Source organism: Poecilia reticulata, chromosome 18 (genome assembly GCF_904066995.2).
Source record: "Poecilia reticulata chromosome 18, P_reticulata-male-v2, whole genome shotgun sequence".
Taxonomy (NCBI): domain Eukaryota; kingdom Metazoa; phylum Chordata; class Actinopteri; order Cyprinodontiformes; family Poeciliidae; genus Poecilia; species Poecilia reticulata.
The window spans coordinates 9,336,030-9,358,954 of NC_088847.1; the positions used below are offsets into that span (position 1 = coordinate 9,336,030).

The 22,925-nt window shown below is 41.2% G+C and overlaps 2 protein-coding genes across 6 annotated transcripts in view; one reads left to right on the forward strand and one right to left on the reverse strand.

Moving 5' to 3' along the window:
• Nucleotides 1-10,176, reverse strand: part of col4a5 (collagen, type IV, alpha 5 (Alport syndrome)) — a 60,555-nt gene extending 50,379 nt beyond the window's left edge. Inside the window, exon 1 of the mRNA XM_008435139.3 lies at nt 9,861-10,176. Within this exon, the coding sequence (XP_008433361.1) occupies nt 9,861-9,950 (90 nt within the window). The 5' untranslated portion in view covers nt 9,951-10,176. The remainder of the gene's footprint in view (nt 1-9,860) is intronic.
• Nucleotides 10,177-10,323: 147 nt separating this feature from the next.
• col4a6 (collagen, type IV, alpha 6) overlaps nt 10,324-22,925 on the forward strand; it is a 135,478-nt gene continuing 122,876 nt past the window's right edge. For 2 of the 5 annotated variants that reach the window (XM_008435130.3, XM_008435136.3), the window contains exons 1-3: nt 10,324-12,366; nt 12,518-12,635; nt 12,853-12,898. In XM_008435130.3, coding sequence (XP_008433352.3) covers nt 12,625-12,635; nt 12,853-12,898 — 57 coding nt within the window. In that variant the 5' untranslated portion in view covers nt 10,324-12,366; nt 12,518-12,624. The remainder of the gene's footprint in view (nt 12,367-12,517; nt 12,636-12,852; nt 12,899-22,925) is intronic. The other 3 variants (XM_008435132.3, XM_008435134.3, XM_008435133.3) reach the window with 2 other exon arrangements.

Sequence of the window (22,925 nt, forward strand, 5' to 3'; positions counted from 1 at the left end):
TGGAGATAGGTGGAGGATTCCATCCCACCTTAATTGCTTTGATAGATGGATAGAGTTGTTAGCTAAAACGTTAAACGTTCTTTCCGTGTGACTCATGACTAGTGTGTGTGTTCGGGTCTCTCTCTCTCCCTTTTTTTTTTTTTTTATGTAGATATGGCAACAATAAACAAACAAAAATCCAGATTTGTGACACATAATTCCTGAACTTGTGGGATGTAGCTTGTTTTGCAGGGAATGTGTTTACAGATAAATCACAAGGTCTCTTCTTCTTTATTACCATAACAGACGAGTCACTTTCTGATTGAACTCCATTCATTAAGCCACATAACTTTTGTACACAACTCCTCTTTGCATATTAGTAAGATACTTATTTGTGTTTCACTTTGAGATGAATTATTTTTCTTGATCGACTGTATCCTATCTAAGCGCCAACAGGCTAACAATGACACTATGCTGTTGAAGTTGACAAAGATTAAATAAAGCTAATAGTTATCCATTTTCAGTGTCATTGACATGTTTTATAGGCCTGTCACAATAACAAATTTTGCTGGACGATTGTCTAAAAAAATTATTGTGATAAACGATAATATTGTTTCAAGACCTTTTGACACTGATTTAATGGAAATGACTAATAATGCATGCGATTTCCTGCCAAAGATAGACACACTTTATTTTTAAAAGAACACATAACACTGGAACTGATAAACTAAATAAATAAAACAAAACAAAAAACAAAAATAAAATGGATTCTCAGTCTCTATTAACAAAAAACGTACTTGAATAAAAACTAAACAACATAAAGCAAAGTGGAAATAAATACTGCATTCAACCAAAAGAGTGCAGATTATGAAGTCTGTATTATCCTTCAGTAATCACTAGATTTAAATAGAGAAGATGAGCACATCCCACTACCTAATGCAGTAGTTCATACTACGCGATTTTTTGTCCCTATTTTCCTCTTATGACAATCTTAGATCATTGGCCGATCTAAGATTGTCGCTAGTGATTTCGTAACCGATCATCCTGTAGTGTATTGTGTGTTACGGTAGATCGTCGTGGACGCTCCGATCTAAATCAGGGGTTTTCCCCGACTGGAAGCCCGGTTAGTTTTCAGCTGTTCTTCGTTAAAGTGACATAAATAGGTTATAATGATTTTCATTCAGTCAGGACTTTACGCTGACTCTAGCCACATGCATCACAGGTAAATTCTAGTAAAGCGTTGATTAATGCCTGATTTTAAAATTAGTTAACTGGACTTGTAGCCATTATTTTGTGCCCATGTGGCTGGACAACACACGGCACGACGAACCCGATCGAACCGTTATACCTAGGATTTCTTCGGCTAATGTGTTTCTCAGGTTTAGAAAATTGTCCGACAACTCGTGTAATATGCGCTGGACATTACACAAAGGAAATGGGAAGGGAGGGTCAGTGGAGAGCACCGGAGCTGAGCCGTTTTTCAATCAGTGTCATCGACAGAAAGAAAAAAGGCAGGAAGAGACGATAAAGCCAATAATTAAAATGAGGTCGATAGGTTTAATTTATCGTGCGATTAATTGATTTATCGTTTATCGCGACAGGCCTACATGTTTAAAAATAACATTGGAAATAACACAACAGGATTAAGAAGCTTTTATAAAAGGGAACAATTTTGTATGGCGCTACATCAACTTTTTAATTTGGGTTGCTACTTTTAAACAAGCTAGGTTTTGTTTTACAGCTACTCACACACTTGTGGCGACACAACCTTTGCTCCTAATCTTGACAGAGGTAAATAAATTGTTATAAAATGATCATAATCATTAAGCATGACGAGAAGGCTAAAATGAAGCGTGAGAAGAGAAATCTGAATCGGCTCAAATCAAAGCTGCAAATTTTGGACTCATTTTCGGTTTATGAATTTTTAATTCTTGACTTCTATATTGTACAGTACATGTTGCATCAAAAACAAATCAAAACCGTTAGAGATTGCAAATGTTGCATTTATTCAAAAATGTCTTTCTCTCCAGAAAACCGCCGATATTCATTCACACAGTTTAGAGAAATATAGTTTTGCTTTTTAGTGTGCAAGCCAAACAAAATAAGAAAAAGAAAGTGGGGAGGGGATGTAATCACAGGCACATGAATTCCTCTGTGGGCTTCATAAAGTAAACAGCTCCTTTATTTCAGTAATTCAGTTGAAAAAGTGAAACTCGTATCGATTCAAAAACGCTCAGTGAAATATTCCAGCAGGATGATGAAATCAGCATCACTAAAGCTGCTCGATTCATGATGTGGTCTATAAGGAAGTGGAGTTGAAAGGAGGCTTAATGGGAGCAGAGCAGGACAGAACGGCCAGACAGAGATTTAACGAGGAGTGGCAAGAACAAATGAGGCGGATTAGTTGCGCTTGCTAACAACTGACTGCGTCATCCTCAAGTATTTACTGTGAAATATCATCTCCGCCGCTCAGATATTGAGCTTGTTGGCATGTAATTACAGTAACTAGTTTGTCATACAGCAACAGTCTTCAGTCAGAGGCCTCTTCAGATTAGTTGCAAGACTGACTGCTGCTGGAGATCCTTCATCACCAGAACAACTCCGTTTGCAGAGCGCTTCGACACTTGAAACAAAGGGCTAAACAACAGTGATAAAGAAGAGAAAAGAAAGCTTAAAAATAGCGGAAAAGCTACAATTCAAAACACAATGAAACACCGCAGTTAGACGGATAAACAAGATAAAATCGAGACCAATAAAAGTTAAGTGAAATCAAGACTGGCGAGGGGAAAATACGTTTTCAGACGGGTTTTAAAAATGGACACTGTTGATTGGGTCGTGGTTAAAACCTATCATCATGTATGCAGTGAAATGCTGTATGCAGTTTTGCAAAACTAATCAACTTCAATGGCGTAGTGATTTATTGATACCCAAAACGTACGTGTGAAATGTCGAATGGTGGGACTGTTTTGCAGATCTCAGAGAAAGTTCATCAAGTTCACTTCTATGTGCAAAAAGGTAGGAAAACTCAAAGGAAAAAAGAGAACCTTTGGGGTGATTAAAAGATCACAAAAGGCTAATGTAATAAGAAACTGAGTGTTATATCAATTCTCAAACTTAAAAAAAAAAAAAACAACAACACCGAAGCGGCAATAATAACGTCTGAAGCCACAAACCCCAAGGACGTAACGCAAGACGGGACGGTTTGCAGACGGTAATAAAGAGGCGCCGAGTGACGCAGCCTGATCTTCTGCTAACAAATATTCAGTAATAGTTAAATTCTGCTGAGGGGGAGACGCATACGGCATTTTGTATGTGTGCCTCAGGTTTAAGCAGGAGCAGAGAGGAGTAGACATCTGCAGATCGCAGACGGATAGATTAAAAACCCTTTTTTTTTTTTTCAGGGGAAAATATGCAAACAACTTTTCCTGCTTACAGAGCAAATTTAGCATGCTTCTTCAGCTTCGCTGCTTTTCTGTTTCATTCAGATATTTTAGATAAGTTGCTCCGAAAGCTTTTATTGGCCGTTTCATTCATATGTTTTGTTTCCGTTTGACCCGAGGCAGAGCTTTAGACACCAAAGGTCCGTTTGGAGGAAAATTGAAACACAAGAAGTCAAGAGTGGAGCTAAGGAGAACAACATGTCTTGTGACTGACTGTGTGTGTAGGTGGACTTGTCGGTCAGCCCATGGATCGGAGTCACGCACGCACGCACGCACGCACGCACGCACACACACACACACACACACACACACTCAGAGATCGCAAATCAGAGGCAGGAACAAATGCAAGCTGCAACAAAAGCTAAAACGTCTGGGTCTGAGTCTGCATGTATCTGCATAAAACGCTAAAAATAAACCTGCCAGAGATAATTACACTTAACTTGGAGTGCAGAACGCAAAAGAGATTAGCAGAGCAAAGTGAAAAACAGAGCTCACATTTCAGGATTAAAGCTGAACTTGACAGGCAGTGCATGTTTCTGCAGCTTTTGGTGTTTTTTTTTCTCGTTTCTTTTAAGTCTGAAACCGTTACAAACACACCCGTCTTTGGCTTTTCCATTGGCTTAACGAAACAACACCAAGGAAGAAAAAAAGTCAGTCGTACTGACGCGGCACAGGCCAAAACGTTTTGTTTGTTTTGCTTTCCCGACTACCTCGATGGGAAGAGGAGTCTACTTGCAGTACTAAAGTTGCGGGTGCGATTCCTGCCTACTGATCTGCGTATCAGTGCGTGGATGTGTGTTTGTTAGCGTGCTCCAAGCATATGGGGGAAGTATGAAGCCATCAAAGAGGAAAGTCGCTGGCAAGATGCGATTGATTCAGACGGAGATACAGGTTCCCTCATGACGACAGCATCTTCTCCTTTACCACCTTTCTTGGGGAGAACAAGCAGTGACAGCTATCAGGCCTTTTTCAGGATCAATTGGGATTTATTGGGAAATGGCCAGACCTTCCAAAATCGCCAGACCAAACACTGTGAGATGGTACAAAGACTCTCCAAGAAAAACTTTCATGTTCACCGTCTTTATGACGGTGTGTAGGAGCGTGAAACGTTGGCAAAAAGAGACGTGGAACAGAATGAGATTAAATGGAATTATTACTTTGCAGAATACAAGAAACCTACAATGAAGATGAGCTCACGTGAAAGAAATAATAGCCAAGTCTTTAAATGACAGGGAGTTCAAGCAGCAGCTAAAAGCAGAGAAGGAAGAAGTGTCTATACTGCGTTGGGATAATTAGCTGTCTAAACATTTGGTGTTGGTCTTGGCTCTCTTTTGTCCACCCGCTAATACCGGTGGCATCCGCAGTTCATTGACACCACATTGTGAGTCTTAACCTCTAGGCTAGTGATCATCACATGGTGGCTCCGCAGCCATATCCAGCCCGTGAGTTCATCTCATCTGGCCGGCAACATTGTCGAATTATGGGAATAAAGTGCTGGGAATAAAGTGCGACAGTGTTTAAAATGGATTAATGACTTGAGTGCCTTATCTAGTCTGAGCACTAACTACACCACATGACTATTTTAGCTCTGTTGGATGCCACAACTAGCTCATGTTTAAATATAAATAATTTTGTACCCTCCCTGAGCGCAACGCTCATGAGGAGCGCGGCAGAATTCACAGTCGGACAGCAGGGAAGCAGGGAGTTGTCCCGTTAGACCGTCAGTTCCCAAAACCACACACAGAAAAACAAAACATCGCTCGCGGGTCAATACTGCCCTGCTGAACTGCACACAGAGTAAAAAGTCAGATGGACCTAATCTCTTATAATCGAGGGAGGGTTTAATAATATTTATGTTTCTCTTGGTCTTTTCACATTAGACTTCTGGTTCTTTTCTTTAAAGCTGAATTCAAACAAGTTAGTTGGGTTTTAGTTGTTTTTTTTTTTTATTTATTGCACATTTATTTTTAATCGCAAGTCAATTACAGGTGTGGTTTTGCCACACTGGTATTTTTATAGTGAAGCTGCTTGAAAGCGAACATTAGCAACAAGCTTGCAAACATGTCTGTCAGTAAAATAAGCAGACAGCTGCGTAACAAGCTAATGTAATCTAGTCAGGCTCTCTACTTGTGAGGAAGGAAATAAAGCATTTTTGTTTAGCATGATAAACATTTTTAATATAAAACAAGGTACTTTAAGCACATTCTAGATTAGATATATTTGTTTAGATCTTTCTCGACTGCATGTTGGCTCTCTTTTGGTTTAGCTGGTAATTTTAAACGGCATCCCATAATTTGAGAATTCATTAGACAAATCAGATCAAAATATCTGTAACCATGAATATTTAGCTACATACTTTTCTGGGTGGTTGTAATGGATATTTGTGAGATTGTGCAGACATGAGGCTTTTCTGGTCATTTTCTGTGGAACAAATCGGTGGAACTACACCAAAAACTTTTAGCTTGCAAAGAAAACCAAAGTCAGCTAGCTGAACATATTTCCGGTCGCAAAAAAAATCCTGACACTTGTGGCGTAGCTACCAGAGAGTTAGCACCCATCGCTCCTTTTGAAAACAACAGTAATTTGGAACGAACGTTGGCGAGCTAACAAGTAAATACAGGAAGTGAGTGGCTGGAATGGGCTAGCCTCCAGATTTATTCCCGAAGCAACAAGCTAACAAGAGTTAGCATGTCTGCTTACTAACAGCATAGGTGATGCAGCTAATTAACGAAACAAACTGAATGCCTCGCAAAAATATTTTACAAAGCTAAAAATGAGATAAAGTACCAACTTTATCAGCATCTTTAATACCATAGCTACATTTAGCAAACTTGGGTTTATTCCCTGTAGCTCTTCAGGTTTTCCACCACTCTTTAAATTAGCTGGCTCTGCTGCTTTTGGGTTATGATGTGATTACAATCCCAATTTAAAATGATTCAACATAAAATACATGTAAAGTTATTATAGCCATTAAAAAAACAACTAAAACACCAGGAACATAAAGCAATGCAAGCTAATGTCTGCTCTACTTTTAATGCTATGTCAACTGGTGACAAAAACCAAACCAAACCCATCAAGTCAGAGCAACAAAACCTGTTCGTTGAACTCGCATGGAATAAAAGATGAGCTTTGAAAGTGTTATTTACAAGGTACAGACATCACAGTCCTGCGTAAACAAGAAAGAGGAGGCAGACAGAAAGCGTTACCAGGAGACAAAAGCATAAATCATGAAAAACAAACAGACGAGAAAGGTGATAAAAAGAGAGAATGTACAGATTTGCTCCTCTGCTGCACTGGAAGTCATGCTCTGTTATCTGCTGCATACGTCGCAGACATATCTCTGCGCGGATGTTATGACTAAGCTCCCTCACCTCACAAGTGCAAACAGTCGACCTCTTTCCCCCTCCACCTCAAACTCCACCTGGGCTCCAGGTCACGTGTAAAGGTGAGGGAACCCATGACGGGGCGTGCGCGCCCGCGCAGGGGAGCGAGCTTCCGAACTAAGTGTGTGTTTGTGGTTTGCAGGGCATGACGGGTTCAAAGGAAGATCCTTGGGGTGTACATTACAGCTGAACTCGCTCACCTGGCGCTGAGGAGATTCGTATCGAAGCCGGCTTTAATTCTCAGAGCACAAGTGGTGCGTGACGCTCCCCTTTTATTACAACTTTTATATTATGAAATGGAAAGGAAACGGTCTGTGCAATTTTAGAATGGATTTGCTATGAAAATCTGCTGAAATGCATCAGCTTCCTCAGTTTGGAGTTTGATAGGATTTCCTCCTGGAAATGGATATATCTATTCAGATTGCCATATATATCAAAGTAAATGAGCAATTGCTTAACTTTTTATCGAGTGAAGCAACTTAGTGAGCTTTGATGAGTATTTTACACACAGCCAGCCGCCACTAGAGGGAGTCAGTGAGACCACCGGGAAAGCCTTCCCAGGTCAGACTCCCTCTGCTGTAAGACGGTTTTGTCCTTTGCTCACACTGGATTCAAGGTCTGCTTATATATATTTACTCTGATGAAAATAAACTCGCTGATACGGACAGTGAGAAAGCACGAGGCTCAAACATCTGTTCCCAAGTTCAGCGATTCACTTTCACTTTCAGTCCTGCTAGATTTTTTTTTGTTTTGTTTTGCCCCCCCCCCCTTTACTTTAGCATCATATTCTTCACAACCCACAGTCTTGTGGAAGCGCCACTCAACCTTTTACTGTAGCACCTCTGTTATAACAGAAACAATAACTATGGTAAACATCGTTTCTTGTTTTCACCTCAGTGTTTTAGTGAGTATTTGCAGCTACTTTATGGAGAATAATGAATTTAAAGCAGATCTCATCCAGTCATGTGCTATTTTAAATGTTTTGTTTTTTTACCTATAACCTTAAAGCTGCTTTCTGGCAAGTGCATTGAAAGGTCCGCATACATTAAGTTAAATACACCAAGGCAAATCTTGAAGATATATATTTTTTTAAGTTATAATTTAAAGCTAATTCACTGCTAATTTCACCTTTGCCGCTAGAATATCTCACACACACTATTAGGTGCTTGTGAGTAGATTTAATGGATAAAAAATAAAGAATTATTCTGTCCAATCACCTTCACCCTGTTTTAGGGATCATAAGTCAACTTCTGATCACAGGTAAGCTTTACAGAATCATGACTAAAATTAAATATTTCAAAAATATTTAAATGAGAGTTTTACACCAAGGATCAAGCATTGCCAACAAATTGCGTATTGCATGTTCTATAAACAAACTGATGCTTCAATTATGGGGGATGCAAGAAAAGTCTCTGGGATGAGTTTAAAAAAAACAAAACAAAAAAAAAAAAACCACAAGAAGAAGCTGGAAGGAGAGCGAGCCTGATTGGACAGGGCTGGATTATGGGCGGGATTAACATCCAGCAGAATATCTGAATTATTAATGAGGTGTGAATATTCAACATGTGGAAAAAGAGAGAGAGAGCTGCTGAAATATCACATGAGGGGCATATTCAGTGATTTTTGTCCGCAGGGTTTCGAGAGATGACACACCTGCGTCTGGCGAGAACTGAGTCTTATAGGAGCAACTATGTAGGGTCCATAGTCTGAATCCAGCTCATGTGTAGGGAGAAACTTCAACCAGACGTTTAAAATGGCCAGGGGCGACTCTAACGGGGGCCCAGGAGTGGGCAGTGACCAGCCCTGCAGGCTTGCTAGCTCTCTAACAGATGCCTACTTTGGCTAAACTGAACAGAACATTGCACAGAGAGATTTAGCCTCAACTAGTTAAAGTTTCAAATTATTCTTTGCATAACGAATACAGACGTTGTACGATGCACGGGTCAAAATGCTGCAAGATTAGAAGAAAACTCAGGAAACGATCACAGTTCCTAATTGCTAATACACCTACAACTTTCACTGTTATCGTATGCGGCAGCCATATTGGATAAGAAATGACTTTCCCAGTCAATATTCAGACAGGGAACTTGACAAATACGACTTCTAAATTCAATAATCTAGCAGCTTTGACCCAAGAGGTTTCAAAAGTTTCTAGAGCCACCCCTGGTCCAAACATAAGCATTTGAACACTTTGGGGAGGAATAAAAAGAAGGAAAAAAAAGAGCCATCAATAATTGTGTTTCTGTTTTTTTCTTGGACGACAACACGACTTGGATTACGCACAACAAACCAGCTTGTGCAGACGCTGTTATCACTGACAGAGCAGGAATGTCTGGGATCGCTTTTCCCCCCCTTTCTTATTACAAAGAAGGAACAATCCGCCACATTCAGCCTTTTTTATATTTTATGGGTTTCTTTTTTCCTTTTCTTCTTTTTTTTTTTGCCGGAATCTTCCACACTGCGCAGAACAACATGCAAGCTGCAAAAACAAATAATTAAATAAAAAAAGTAAAGTAGTGTGAATGTGGGTGAGAAGCTCGCTGGCTGGCATGTTGCTGCAGGTTACCTCCTCTCCTCTCCTCTCCTGTTCTGTTCTGTTCGCAGTCAGAGCGCATGCAGCCGGACACAAACCCCCGGTCTGGGGTTGGGGGGTGGAGGAGGAGGAGTGGGCTGGGGGTGTGGGGGGTTAGCTGCCATGAAAGCTACAAAAGCAAGGAAGTTGCTCTCGTGGGTAACGAGCGGTGCACCAAAAGTTGGGGAAGAAGTGCATACGAGTCGATTGCATGCTTATTCCTGACATATGAGCATCGCGGGCGCTTGTCTCTCTCTCTGTCTCTCTACATTTTTATCCGGACTCGGTTAGAAGCGGCGGAGTCCGAACCCGGCGCCGGCTCGGTGAGCGCGGCAGGTCTCATCATGCTGCGTGGGTCCTGGGCCCCCCCACCACTCCCACCAAAAAAACAAAACAAAACAAAAAAAAAACCCCAGAATCATAACAATAATAAAATCTGTGCAAGGAAGAACCCCCCCCCCCCCCGCAAACCAAAAACGCACTTACCGCAGAGTCGGATAGTTGTATGGTGGCGTACAGTACGAGCCAAATCACAACCCAGGCAGGCTGTCGCAGGCGCCTCAAGCCTCTAGTCATCTTCAGAGGAGGGAAAACTGCGATCCACCTGCGTTACCGATCACAGACCCGTCTCTCTATGTGCGTGTCATGTCTCTGTGCGCCAATCTCCGTCTGCAGACTCGGCCCGTCGGACGCAGAAAGTGTGAGCAGAAAGGCGCTCACTCCTGCGGCTTGTTGCTGCGCTCACAGAGCGAGATCCTGTAGTGATCCTGGCTCTGGCAACGGTGCGCCTCTGCAGTTCACCCCCCCACCCCTCCTCCTCCCGTCCCCCTTCCCCACTCGATTTCCCTCCCCTCGACTCGCAGCGCCAACTTTTGCCCACCCCGGATGTGCGGCGACTCCGACACTCTTGAGCGCAGTGATTTGTGCTCCGCATGCATCTGGAACAGAAAAAAGGAGTGCATAAAAAAAAAATAATATGTATGTAATCTAATGCCAAACTTACTTTCAGGTGTGGATCGTTCAGTTCAGATCGGGTTTCCTTTCAAATGACAAGAAAATAACTATCACGTCCCGATATGCGCGGATGGATACCACTTTGCGCCCAAAAACGACTGCGCGTGGAAGAAAAAATAAAAGTGTCTTGACATTTTCCCTTTAATTTTTCTGTATGTCTGGGCATGTTGCATTCCTGTGGGATTTTTAAAGGTCAACCTTTTCCACTTTTGATCCTTTGCAGGTGGATGGAGATGACACGAGTGGCAGGTGAGCCGGACGTCTCGGAGAGGCTGCTGCTCATTGAAATCAGTGTGAATCATCAGATTGCCATCTGTTTTGCTCGCAGGTGAAGTTGTCCGCTTTGGTTTTAGTTTCATCATTTACGCAGCCACGCAAATCAAAATTCAAGACTTTGGGCCACATTTTCAAACTTTTCAAATGTTTTCTATCCAATTTATTTATTTTTGCTTTCATGAAAGGATAGAACAGAAAAGAAAACGACACGACATGTTGTTCACTGTTCTCACTGGATATGTTAAGCTTTTGCAGTCATTTAGCTACAAGTTTACAGCCTAAGGAGGAAGCTAACTGTGCTAACGAGCTAAACAATCGAATATGAACAGATATGTTCTCTGTTAGTGAGTCAAAAACAATAGATAATGTTTCTGAGCAACTCAGATTCTCAGGGAGTTTGTTCCACAGCCGAGAAAGGTAGAAACTTACCATCTTCTTGTTTAGTTCTGGTCCAGTGAACACAGTCTGAGTGAACATCTCTGATAGTTTATGGGATAAATCTACCCCGTTTACAAACAGGTGGCCAGTGCAGCTGCCTGACTTTTTTTTTATTTTTTATTTTATTTATTTATTACAGAGACTACCAAATTAAGCCTGTTGAAGATAAAATCAAACTGTATCAATGCTTTCTTATCAGTATTATTTTTGGTTGAATGCTGATCTTTCACTTTAATAGGACTTTTGGCCACCAAAAACGGTGACCTCTGCTTCCTACTCATCCGTTTATTAATATCGCGACACATCGACTCGAATACGGCAATGTGGTGACAAAAAAATGGGATTTGTTTCATTGGCATATGAAAGGAAAGAGGTAATGGAGTGGGACTAGGTATATTGAAGAAAAGTGGCCCGAGAATACAGCCTTGAGGAACCTCACATGTGATCTTGTGAGAGTTTACATTGTTTCCGATCCACATTTTAACTCGGAGTTGGAGCAAATGGAGATGTCTCACATAAATATGACATCAATGAGCTAGAAAAAAATGACAAAAATCATTAAACTGAGATCCTGCTTTACAGATGAAGCATTATTCAGATTCAAGCAGGAGGATGACGTCATCGGCATAAAAGATACATCAACAGGCTGTTAAAAACAGTGTTGAAGGTTCGGGTCAAGATGGATAAAAATAGAGCACTAGAGCTAAAAGAGGCCAAGACTGTTTGCAACTTGAGTAACTCACCATGACTATGTGTGGCGTGCAAACAGACCTGGCTCCTGCCTGCTTTGAGGTGCTCCACAATTAAATCATGATAACAGAAAGCGATTTTAAAAATGTAAGTTTTCATGTACTTTTGTCTAGACTTGGTAGTATTTGTGCAACATTAATACATACTAAATGATAAAGAAAACAATATACATAAAAAAAAACTAAATTGTTCAGTCTGCGGTTTTATCGTAATGCAAAAAAAGTTTTGGCACTTTTTTTTATGGGATAAACGCGAGATCGGTGAACCACTGCTGATGGCAGAGTTTCAGCTTTGATTTCAGACGGTGTGCTTTTTGCATTCTCGGTTATAGAGGCGCTGACACGTGCTTTAGTGTGTGTATGTGTGCGTGAGGAGGAGTGTGTGTGTGTATGTGTGTGTGCGTGTGTGTGTTGGAACGTGTGGCCCCTCCTCCGCCCCTCCGCTGCTTTTCGCCGCGGAGCCGAGAGCGCAGCAGCTCGGAGAGCGCAGCAGCCTGTGCACCGCTTTGACTTCGGTGAGTGGGAACAAACTTCTTACTTGTTGGCCAGATTTCTGTTCATGTTTTTTCGGTTACATTTGCAGCGCGCGCGCGCGCGCGGAACTTGCGGAGGGGGGGTCTCAGTTTCAGCGGAGGGACTACTTTGTCTCTTCTTATCTCCGTGTAGATGACACAGGAGTAGAGGTTTTGGAGCTGCCGATGAGCGCGTTTGAGGTGCTTCCTGCTGGCGAAGAGAGGGGGAACTAATCTGTGGCAGCCAGGCGGATAACAAAAATGAAATTGCTGTAAGAATACTTTTCTTCTTTTTTTTTGTCTTTTCTTTTTTGTTGTTGTGCAAAAATCCCCGTGCGAACTAATAATGCCCCAGCATGCAGCTGTGCGGTGCACGATCACAGCTCCAGTGCAGGTCATCTGCCAGGGGAAAAAAACAAACAAACAAAAAAAACCTCCCTCACATAACTCTAATAAAGTAAACCAAAATGTTTCTCCCTCCGTTTGCAGGATCTGTGTGCTGACTGTCTCCTGTGTGCTGAGATCTACCCACGGAGTAAGTACCAGTTGTTTCCAGGCTGCTGTTGGTCCTGCAGGTGAAGCGGCTCTCCGCGTGCTTTATGAGCCGCTCACACAGCACATTGTTGATGTATGTTTAAACCACTGCTGCTCGCGTAGATCAGCGAAAAATGTGTCCAACTTAGTTGAAAACCAAAGATAAAAGGCGACGGTTGTTTTTTTGTTTTTTTTCGCGCAAAGCCTCTCAAAATGTCTTATCCGCCTTTTAAGTTTTGTTACTTTCCCTTTACAGTTTAGAATTGATTTAAATGAGTGTTAAATGACACTTTTGTTGGTCATGTTATCGATGAATTATTCCTATTTTGTGTCTTAGTTGTGTGTATCACTTCATTGAAAGCTTCCAATGAAGCTGCGTTTAAATGCAGCCGTATGGGCGCAGTTAATAGAGCTGATATTTGAGTGGACCCGCTCACGCTCATTTGCATTGTAAGCCCCGCGCTCTTCATGAATATTTATGAGGTTAATTAGCGCTTGTCTAAGCCACACCTTTTAGCTCGGCAGCATACTTCAGACATTTTTTGACGCTCCTATAATTTTCTCTGCCTCTTTCTTGTACCGTCGCTTCCCAAAGCAGGGCATCCCTGGTGTAAAGTTACGAAAATTACAGCTGAAGAATAAACATTAGAAGAGATGGAGGACAATACAATTTATAATGGACCAGCATAAAGAAGTGCATCGTGTAGAACTGGAAGGGTAGTCTAAAATATTATCTATTTGCTTTTAGAAGCAGCCCACTATTAAAATCTGCTCCTGCTGTATGTAATTTGAACTCGGCATGTAATTAGCAAAACATGTGGAGGAATGTCCTCTGATCAGATGAGACCGCAATTCAACTTTTTAGGTAACAGGCAAAATGTTCGATGTGGTAGAAAACTCCGTGTCACCCTGAATACACCGTCCCCACAGTGAAGCAAGGTGGTGGCAGCATCATGGTGTGGGGGATGCTTTTCTTCAGCAGGGTCAGGGAAGCTAGGTAGAGTTGATGGGAAGATAATGGAGATAATTATAGGGGGAAAAAAACTGGAAGAAAACCATGAAGAGACTGAAGGACATCAACTCAATTCGATATTTATGTGTTAGAATGGTCCAGTCAAAGTCCAGACCCAACCCTTGAAAATGCCTCCGAAACTCAATGGAGAATTATATGTGATTTTCTTTCCACTTTGTGTTGGTGAATGATGACTTTTTGGATGTAGTATGTTATGAATACTTTAGCATACTGCACATTAACCTGATTATGCTTTAATTGTAGCGCATGTTTCTAATATTTGCTTCCATATGAGACATTTTAATTATTTGTCAATTATCAGCGAGCCTAATTAAAGGAACAAGGCTCTACAAGTGTAGAAAATTAGATAAAATGTGTCCATAATTTACTAATTAACATGTGGCCAGCTTTGCATGAGAGCAAAATCGATTCATTCTTTCCACGTTTTTCAGGTTTCATTCATGGGAGAAAGGGTTAAAATAGTATTTATTTGGTGATTAATAACTGGGTTTATATCTGAGTTTCAGTTAAAGAAAGACAAAAAATAGATGAAAATAGGTCACCAAGAGGAATTTATTTGTCAGCTGAAAATCAAGTACGCAGAGTGATGGAAAACCTCCCGTGTCTCAACACAAATCAGCTGATTGAGCTGCATTGACTTTAAATTGACCCCTCCACCCCCAGCACCACCTCCCCGATTGTTTTGCAGTGTGTGTGTGTGTGTGTGTGTGTGTGTGCAATTGGCTAATTGATGGATGTGTGGGGGCAATGAATGATGCATTACTTGGGTGGTCTGTGCCTATAGGCATATAAATTGCATCCTTTGTAAATAAAGCCCAAAGTTTGTTTTGAGAAAAAAATAAATGCAATCTGAGTTTGACTATAAGTTGACAAAATGTCTTTATAAGATGTCATCAGAATCGGCACAGAAGAACGAGCATGAACGCACATCGTTTCTCTGTCACTAATAATGATCTTATTACAATCACATATTCTGAGACGATGTTATTGAAAAGTGTCAGATGTCGTATAAAGTTGTGAATCTAAGGTGGTTACTAAGCATCATGGCATCATGTTGTGGGGATTTCATAGTATTTCAAAAAAAGAAACTTTTCCGGATCATTATAAACTTCACAAATGACGATATTTGTCAGTGCTGTGAAATGAACAATTCAAATAAGCTAACAGTCGTTTTCTCCTGTAGTTTATTTGTTGCAACAATGCCATCTCCCCCTACCTACTGGTGTCATGGATATTTAGCATAAATGTTACCTAATTATTTTATTTTATTTTTTCCAAACTGAGGGAAAATACCCGACTCTACTAAGAGTCAGGTATTTTTTGTTTGCTGCTAGCATGTTTTATTAGCTTTGGTTGAAACTCGCTAGCTACAGCGCGCTATAAGTTAGCCACACAGCAAAACCAGCCAGAAGTTTTCATACAAACCATTTAGTAACCCTCCAGACTTTTAAAACAAAGATGTTTTAATCTTTGTCTCTCGTTTTAGTCTGTACGTTAAATAAGCATTTGTTTCAGGAGGGAGGAAGTTGGAAGTTTTATCTTTTAACATGTCAGCGAACACACAAACATGGACTGTGCTGGCGGTTCAGTTGGTCTATTGGGTTGACACAGATGTTGGTGCAGGGAAAACATCACATGCAGGTGAGGAGGAACGGCCGGGAGAGCAGAGGCATGATGGCGGGAACACAGCGGTGGAAAAGTCAAAAAGAGTTGGCACAAGTGATTGGAACCGCAGGAATTAAGACTTCGTATTGCGTTTTGGTTCAGCTGGACATCACTGTTTGTTTTGTCTTGCTAGTTTTAAGGGTTTGAAATGAAAACTAGTGTGTTAATGTTATTTCAGAGCCGTCCTCCTGGCCAGGCAAGTAAAAAAAAAAAAAAAAAAATCTAAACATGTATTTATTTAACTATAAAACCACTAAGGATATATAGGCCTCAGTGACTGATAGTGCTGTAGCTTAAAAGTTTCTCAACATTTGAATCATATTAAATATATAAAATACTTTTTTGCATATACTTTACAGGAAAAAATTTACTCAAACTGAAAGATTTTTTCTTTAAAAAAATTCTGTGTATGATAAAAAGCTGATTTTTTTTTTCCCAATGTTTTTTGCACATTTGAAAAGGCAGCCAGCCTTCACCCCATGATGACGTTAGATATTTTTAAATCCACAGTAAGTAGGAACCAATGCTGTGTATGTGACTTTTTGGTTCCTAAAACAGTTCCCTCCGGATTCCTCTGACCCTTGGTGAGACTTGTCTCCTGCTCCCTGCAGGTGCCACGGGGTGGAACATTCCACTGAGGGTTGATTTGTGGGTCCCCCATTCTCTTATTTCATTTTCTCAGGCGCTCATCCACTCATTGGTTTCTCCTCCAACAGCCAGTTCTTTACCAATTGATCCTCAAAGCAAATCAAAGCTAGTTGTCGGAGGATCTTTTGGTGAGCTTTTGTGTTGCTCCTGTTTGGTTTCCTTCAGCCAAACGAACATTCTTCCCATGTTCAGATTTATAAATTTGACATGTTCTGCAATTAATACAACGTTTCTTGGAATGTGTGCAGAAATATTGGGGATTGTTGTGAAGTTTATGACTTTTTGTCTCGAAAACCCGCATGAATGTTGACGATGCGGGTCAGAAGGCGATTAAACACGCTTAGGATAAAGTTCTGAAGGTGTTTTGAGTTGAGGCGCAGAGGCGAGTGGAAAATCTGATCTGAGAAGGAGGACTGGATGTTTGGTTTGACTGGATGCTGCTGCTCCGTTTCGGTCTTCAGTCTGGCTCTTAAACTCTTCAGGATCGTTTTCATCCCTCCCTTTTTTTATTCCCATTTTTGTGGATACCGTCTCAGTTGTAGCATAAACTAAAGTTAATTTCATCACGTAGACCAGGGGTGCCCAACGTGGGTCCTCGAGGGCCGGCATCCTGCATGTTTTCGTTCTCTCCTTGGTTTAACGCACCTGGATCAAATGATGGCTCCTTAGAGGCCTAAGAGGAACATAGACAAGCTGAGGAGGTTGTTACCAGGGACAGAACCAAAACATGCAGGATGTCGGCCCTCGAGAACCGACTTTGGACACCCCTGAAGTAGACGGTAAATTTACGGCCATTCTTCACTCGGAGAAAGGTCGAAACATCTTTGTCGCTGAGCGTATTGGGAACCACATAAACCACATATAGCAGCTTCAACGTACTCTTAAAAAGCCTCCGTTGTTCCTCTCCCACACCCACATCTAAGAGTCTGCGACCTGTGTGGCTCACGCAAGCAGTGGAGCATGTCTCCCCCGTCCCTATAAAATCCCGTGTTTGTGAATGTGTCGGTGCAGGTGTGATGAAAGACATCTTGAGCTTGGCTTTACGCGGGGGAATACCCCGAGGTATGAAACGATTCAGGTGAGCACGCTGGCTTTTCGGCTTTTGTAGCACTGCTCCCCCCCGTGTACGCAGACGGTCTAAAGCCAGCTGTTCAGTGAAGGCCTCTGAGGTTTGTTAGAGGACATCAGTGAACAAACGGCATCACGGAGACCAAAGAACGAGCTTTTCACTAGGGATCCGATACCGATATCGACATCAGAGGTTCAATATCGGTCAGTACCGATCCGGTATTAAAAAACATTGCTGAAATGTCTTGAAACATTTTAAACACGGACATAAATGTACTGAATTTACATAACTCTGTACCAGTACAGCACACTTAAATACACCTTAAGCTTCAAACATGTAAAAACAACAACTTTAATTTATTCAGTTGGTGCAATTAGCAGTAAAACAGCCAATGTAAAATAAATCATAAAGAAACTGACAAAAACAGCAGATTGACTAACTTGGTCAAATATTATGAAAGAAAACCTTCTTTTACATGGTTCAGAAATTGCAATTATTAATTCTAAATATAACGTAGGATAAATGATAAATAGCTCGGAGCACAAAACATAGAATTAGACTGAATAGATTTGAAATTGTAATTGCACATAGAAATTATTCTACAAATGCATCTCATACCCTTCAAATTGGTTCTTGCAAAAACTCAAAAATGATATTTGACTTCTAATTTACGATAATGGGCTACTTTTTGTTGGTCTTTCACGTAAAATTCAAACAAAATATATTGAAGCTTGTGGCAGTGACGTGGGAAGACGTTAAAAAGTTAAACCAGTCCAACTTGACGTTGGAGAGGAACCACCTTTTTTTTTAAAAACAAAAAAACAGGAACAAAATCAGCAGCAGAACTAAGATTAGGCGTCCCAGATGTAAACCCTGTTGGATCTCAGACGTCCTGAATCTGCTAAACCGCCCACATCCCGACTCGTCCTCCGTCGTGGTTTGAAGTTGTTAAACAATGATTGCTCTCACCTGCTTCCTTTGGTTCATGTGGTTTCGCTGCTTTTCATTTGCAGAACCTCATTCTGTTTGAGAGAGATTGAGATGGAGTTGGCTGCAGATTTTTTTGAAGGAGACGTTTCAGGCGTCAGAGGTTGACGTTCAGATGTCTTTGCTTTTGTACAAATTAGTTTTTTTTTTATGTTTGACTTGTGCAGACATAAAAAAAAAAAAATCGGACTCAGTGTCGTCTGTGGAATCCATCACAGGTTTGTTTACAACATCCAGAAGCCAAATAAAAAGTGGATTTTTTTTGTTGCTCTGTTAGCGTGGTGGTTCATTTGGAACTGGAGGCGCCATCATCCCCATAGCTCTGCGCCAGGGTCTGTTTTAAATGGATGAGGGCCCAGTTTTGGTGCCCTGTCCAAAAGAAAAACAAAAATAAAAAAAATAAAAAGTTTCCTCCATGCAAACTAGAGACATTAATAGGTAGGACTGCTTTAGCAGGTTCAACCCTTCCCATGTGAGATGGCGCCATGTTGCAATATTTGAGATTTTTCTACATTAATAATAATGTGACAATACTGAAACAACGCGCTTCATGTGAGCAAATGAGTTTTATATAAATTATAGTAAACCATGCATTCATTACAAAAACATTCTAAATTTTTGGGCCGCCCCACAAATGATGATGCCCTGGGTTACTGCCCCTGTAGGCTCTTTCTCCTGCGCGGCTCGGCGCAGCCACCTTCAGGCATCCAGATCAACCCCCCCTCCTCTTCTTTAGACGGAGCCACCGCTGTCAGTTTGTCCCCCGATTGGTCGCGGTGACCCCAGAGGTCAGAGTGCGTCTGAGCACAAAACGGGAGGGGCCGGGGGAGGGTTGTAGCCGCAGTGACCTGTTAGCAAGCTGCCGCCTGCTCTGCTGCAGCTCGTACAGTCGTATGCTTTTGCTGTCTTTGATGAGAGGAGGATGAGCAACAGCAGCCAGCTGTAATAAAAGAGAGAGAAAGAGAGCGAGGTGGAATCCTCCCGTCTTTCCTCAGGGACTTGTGAAGGTCTGACAGGGGAGCTGAGGTGGAGCAGCTTCACGTTGCCTGGATGCTCAGTGAGAGTGTTGCCTTGGCTTGTTCGGCGTGCCAGATCCATTCAGCTGCCCCCCCCATCCCCTCTTTACCTCCCAATCATCAGGCCTGTTTGCACTTGAGAGGGATTACATTTCCAATGTTTTGTTTGCAGGGGTTTCTCTTGGATCCGTCTTTCATGCTTCCCTTTCTTGTTTTTCTTTCCCGATGTCAAGTTTCCTTTCCACCTTGCCGACGTCCATGTTTAGCCCCACATGTGGCACCTCACGGGTTAAACCGGGGGCACCTGGCACGCTCCGAAATTAAGATTAAAGTCGTTTGGTATGTTTGATTTCTTACGCATCGTTGGGAATAGGATTTCTTTATTCGTGATACACTACAAAAACACAAAATCTTACAAAGTGATTTCTAGTGGAAATGTCTTGGTGCTCTTGAAATAAGACAAAACTAACTGAAACTTTTCTGTAAAATGTAAGAGCTTTTTTTAAAGTCAACAATTCTTTAATATTGATAAAAAAGTGCTACACCCACTGGCAGATAATTTCACTTATAACTTGGAAAAAATGTCTTATTACAAATGACTTGAAACAAGCGCCTATATCTTGCAGAGAAGTTACTTTTAAGTTAGTTTTGTCTTATTTCAAGTGTTGAAATACACTTACTTTGTAAAATTTTGTGCTTTTGCAGTGGCTTATGTTGATGAGTTATTATGTGTAATTTAGCAATTTTGTGTTTTGTTTTTTTTCCAATTATTTTTTTTAAACATTACTTTGTAGCTGGTACATCAAAGTTACTCCAAGACTCCATCAACAACTCATCCAGGGGTCACCTAAGAACCGAGAACCGCTTTGTCTCGTTTTAGGCCAATTTTCATGTTTCAAAAGCAAGAAAAATACAAAGTGTTTCCATGGAAACACAAAGACCCGCCTCACTGTTTGTAAAAAAATACCTCCATGTTGATTGCCAAGTTGTCATAGTCCAGACACAAATCTGATTAACTCAGATCAGGTTTAACTCTGAGGTGATTTCTCGCTTTTTCTTCTTTGTCAGATATTTGATATTGCGTCTGTCAGTGACTATAAATGTCAAACAGACGTAAATGTTTCATTCAGTGTGTTTGCATGTCTGGAATTTGTAATATCTCTCTTTTCTCTGGTGCTGCATGTGCGCTTTGACCACATCAACCGATTTTCTCAATAATTTTCTGCTTCTTAGTTGCTTTAGTGATGCTGTGAAAAAAGCAACAATAAAATGGTTTATATTCAAACAGATTATTTGTCCATTTTGAATTGATCAAAAAAAAAAAGGGCCGTATCCTCCAGCGTCCATTGTAAACCTCGTCACAACTTCCCTTATGTGTGCTCTATGTGGTTTAGCTCTACCTTTAGCATGCTGGTGTCACTTTAAACTGAGCTCATTTGAAAAGCTTGTCTTCAGCTCTCTGTTGAATCAAACAGTAAATCAGAAAAAAGTGGAGTCTTTACATCCCATTTGTTGAATTGAGTTTAACCCTAGTGGTCACACTGCTTCATATCAGCATTTTGAGACATTGTAGTCGTAGCATTAGTCACAAACATGTTAAGAATGTCTCTGATTCAGGCCATCCATCCATCCATTTTCTTTACACCCTTGTCCCTTAGTGGGTTAGGAGGGTTGCTGGTGCCCATCTCCTGCTAACGTTCCGGGCGAGAGGCAGGGGTCACCCTGGACAGGTCGCCAGTCTGTCGCAGGGCAACACAGAGACACACAGGACAAACAACCACGCACGCACGCACGCACGCACGCACACACACACACACCTAGGGAGATTTTAGACAGACCAATGAACCTAACAGTCATGATTTTGGACTGTGGGAGCTCTGATTCAGGCATTTTTACTAAGACCAACTATTTAAGAGTTCAAATATCTGTGAAAACGGCTAATAACTATGAATCTTGCTCAGAGCTGCTGTTTCTGTGCTCTTATTCAATAAGATCCAAACATTTTGTTTATTTTTATCTTTTTGTTCATATTGAAACCACAAACTTCAGTGTATTTTAATGGGATTTGGTGTAAAAGGACCAAAAAAAAAAGTGGTGCAAAGTGGAACAAGAAGAATAGAAATATGCAAACTATGGCATGTATTGATAGCCCCTCAGCATTGTGCTGCCACCACCTTGTCCTAACGTGTCGTCTTAACTGACCAAGGGGTCATAAGGTGGCAGTTGGTTGCTCTGGATTTTATTCCGGAGTATCAGAATAAAAGGGGGATCAATGCAAATGCACTCGGTAGTCTTTCAATTGTAAACATGTTGAAAACCATGTATGATTTTCCTTCTGCGTCATTAGCTGCGTTTCCGTTACAAATGTGTTCAAACCTTTGTCAAAACTTATCAAGTTTTTTTTTTGTGTTTTTTTTTTTTTTCAGAAATTGCAGTGTTTCTAGGAAGCAAATTTATTTTCACTATTTCAAATTGTGCCGTTGTTTGGCCAATGGAAACTCATCCAGCGTTATGCATTCCTCTGTTTTGATCATAAAATCCTGATAAAGTCAAATTCTGGTGTTAATGTGACAGCATGTCTGTATTCTAACTGCAGCCAGGTCATGAAACTTGGATGTACTCGGGTGGAAAGTTGCAGCTTTTTCTCAGTTCCTTACAGGCGGTTTGAATGAAAGAAGTTAAGGGGATTCAATCCGGAGATTCCAACAATTTCTTCCCAAATTGCTCCCGCAACCCCCCAGCTGCAGCCGACCGAGATGGGAGCTCTATCATTGGCACATCAGATGCTTCAGTCATTGTCTGCTATTACCGCCTCACTGTGTCTCGGCCTGTCCCTGTAATTACAAATACTTCCGCTCTGTTTTTCCATCGCTCGTAGCCACCTCTCTCTCTCTCTCTTTTTCTCTCTCCTCTTCTTCTTCTTCTTCTCAAGCCGGGTAATTGGGACGGCCTTAAGTTCTCCGCTCAAACACCTGGCTCTAATGCGCAGGATCAACTTTCCTTTTGGGCTTTTTGAATAATCTTTTCAGCCACTGCTCTCTGGGTGTTCACCTCCTTCGACTGGAGCAGCTGGCGAAGGTGATGATGTCATTTGTTTTTCGGAAAACAACATGTGAAGCTCGGGAGGTGCAGCAGCTTATTGCTGTAAATACAGACTTTACCAGAGTACTCCGACTTAATCTCTTTCTGGAGGATTTCCCATTAATACGTATGTTTTTTTTTTGCTGAAAATTCGTTTGCCTTTTAATATTTTGGAAAGATAAAGTCTTTATGCTCCATTGAGCTAGATAAGCACGCGATGACAGCCATCTTTGTTTATGTTGTCGCAGTGCGTTGCCAAAAGTGTTCAAGCTTGGATGGATTTAATGGGAGTTAATATGACCAACACAAGCAAGGAAATTACACGTTTTTCAAATTGGTTTTACAAGCACTAATCTTAAAAAGTGTGGTGTACATGTGTTTTCAGCTCCTCTTATCTCATTTCTCTGGCTGCAGTTACGGCAACAAATCTTTCCGATTACGACTTCCTACTTTGCATATTCAGAGACCGAAAGTCTTCTTTAGAAAGTCGTTTGATCTCCATCTTTTTTTTTTTTTTACATATTCATTT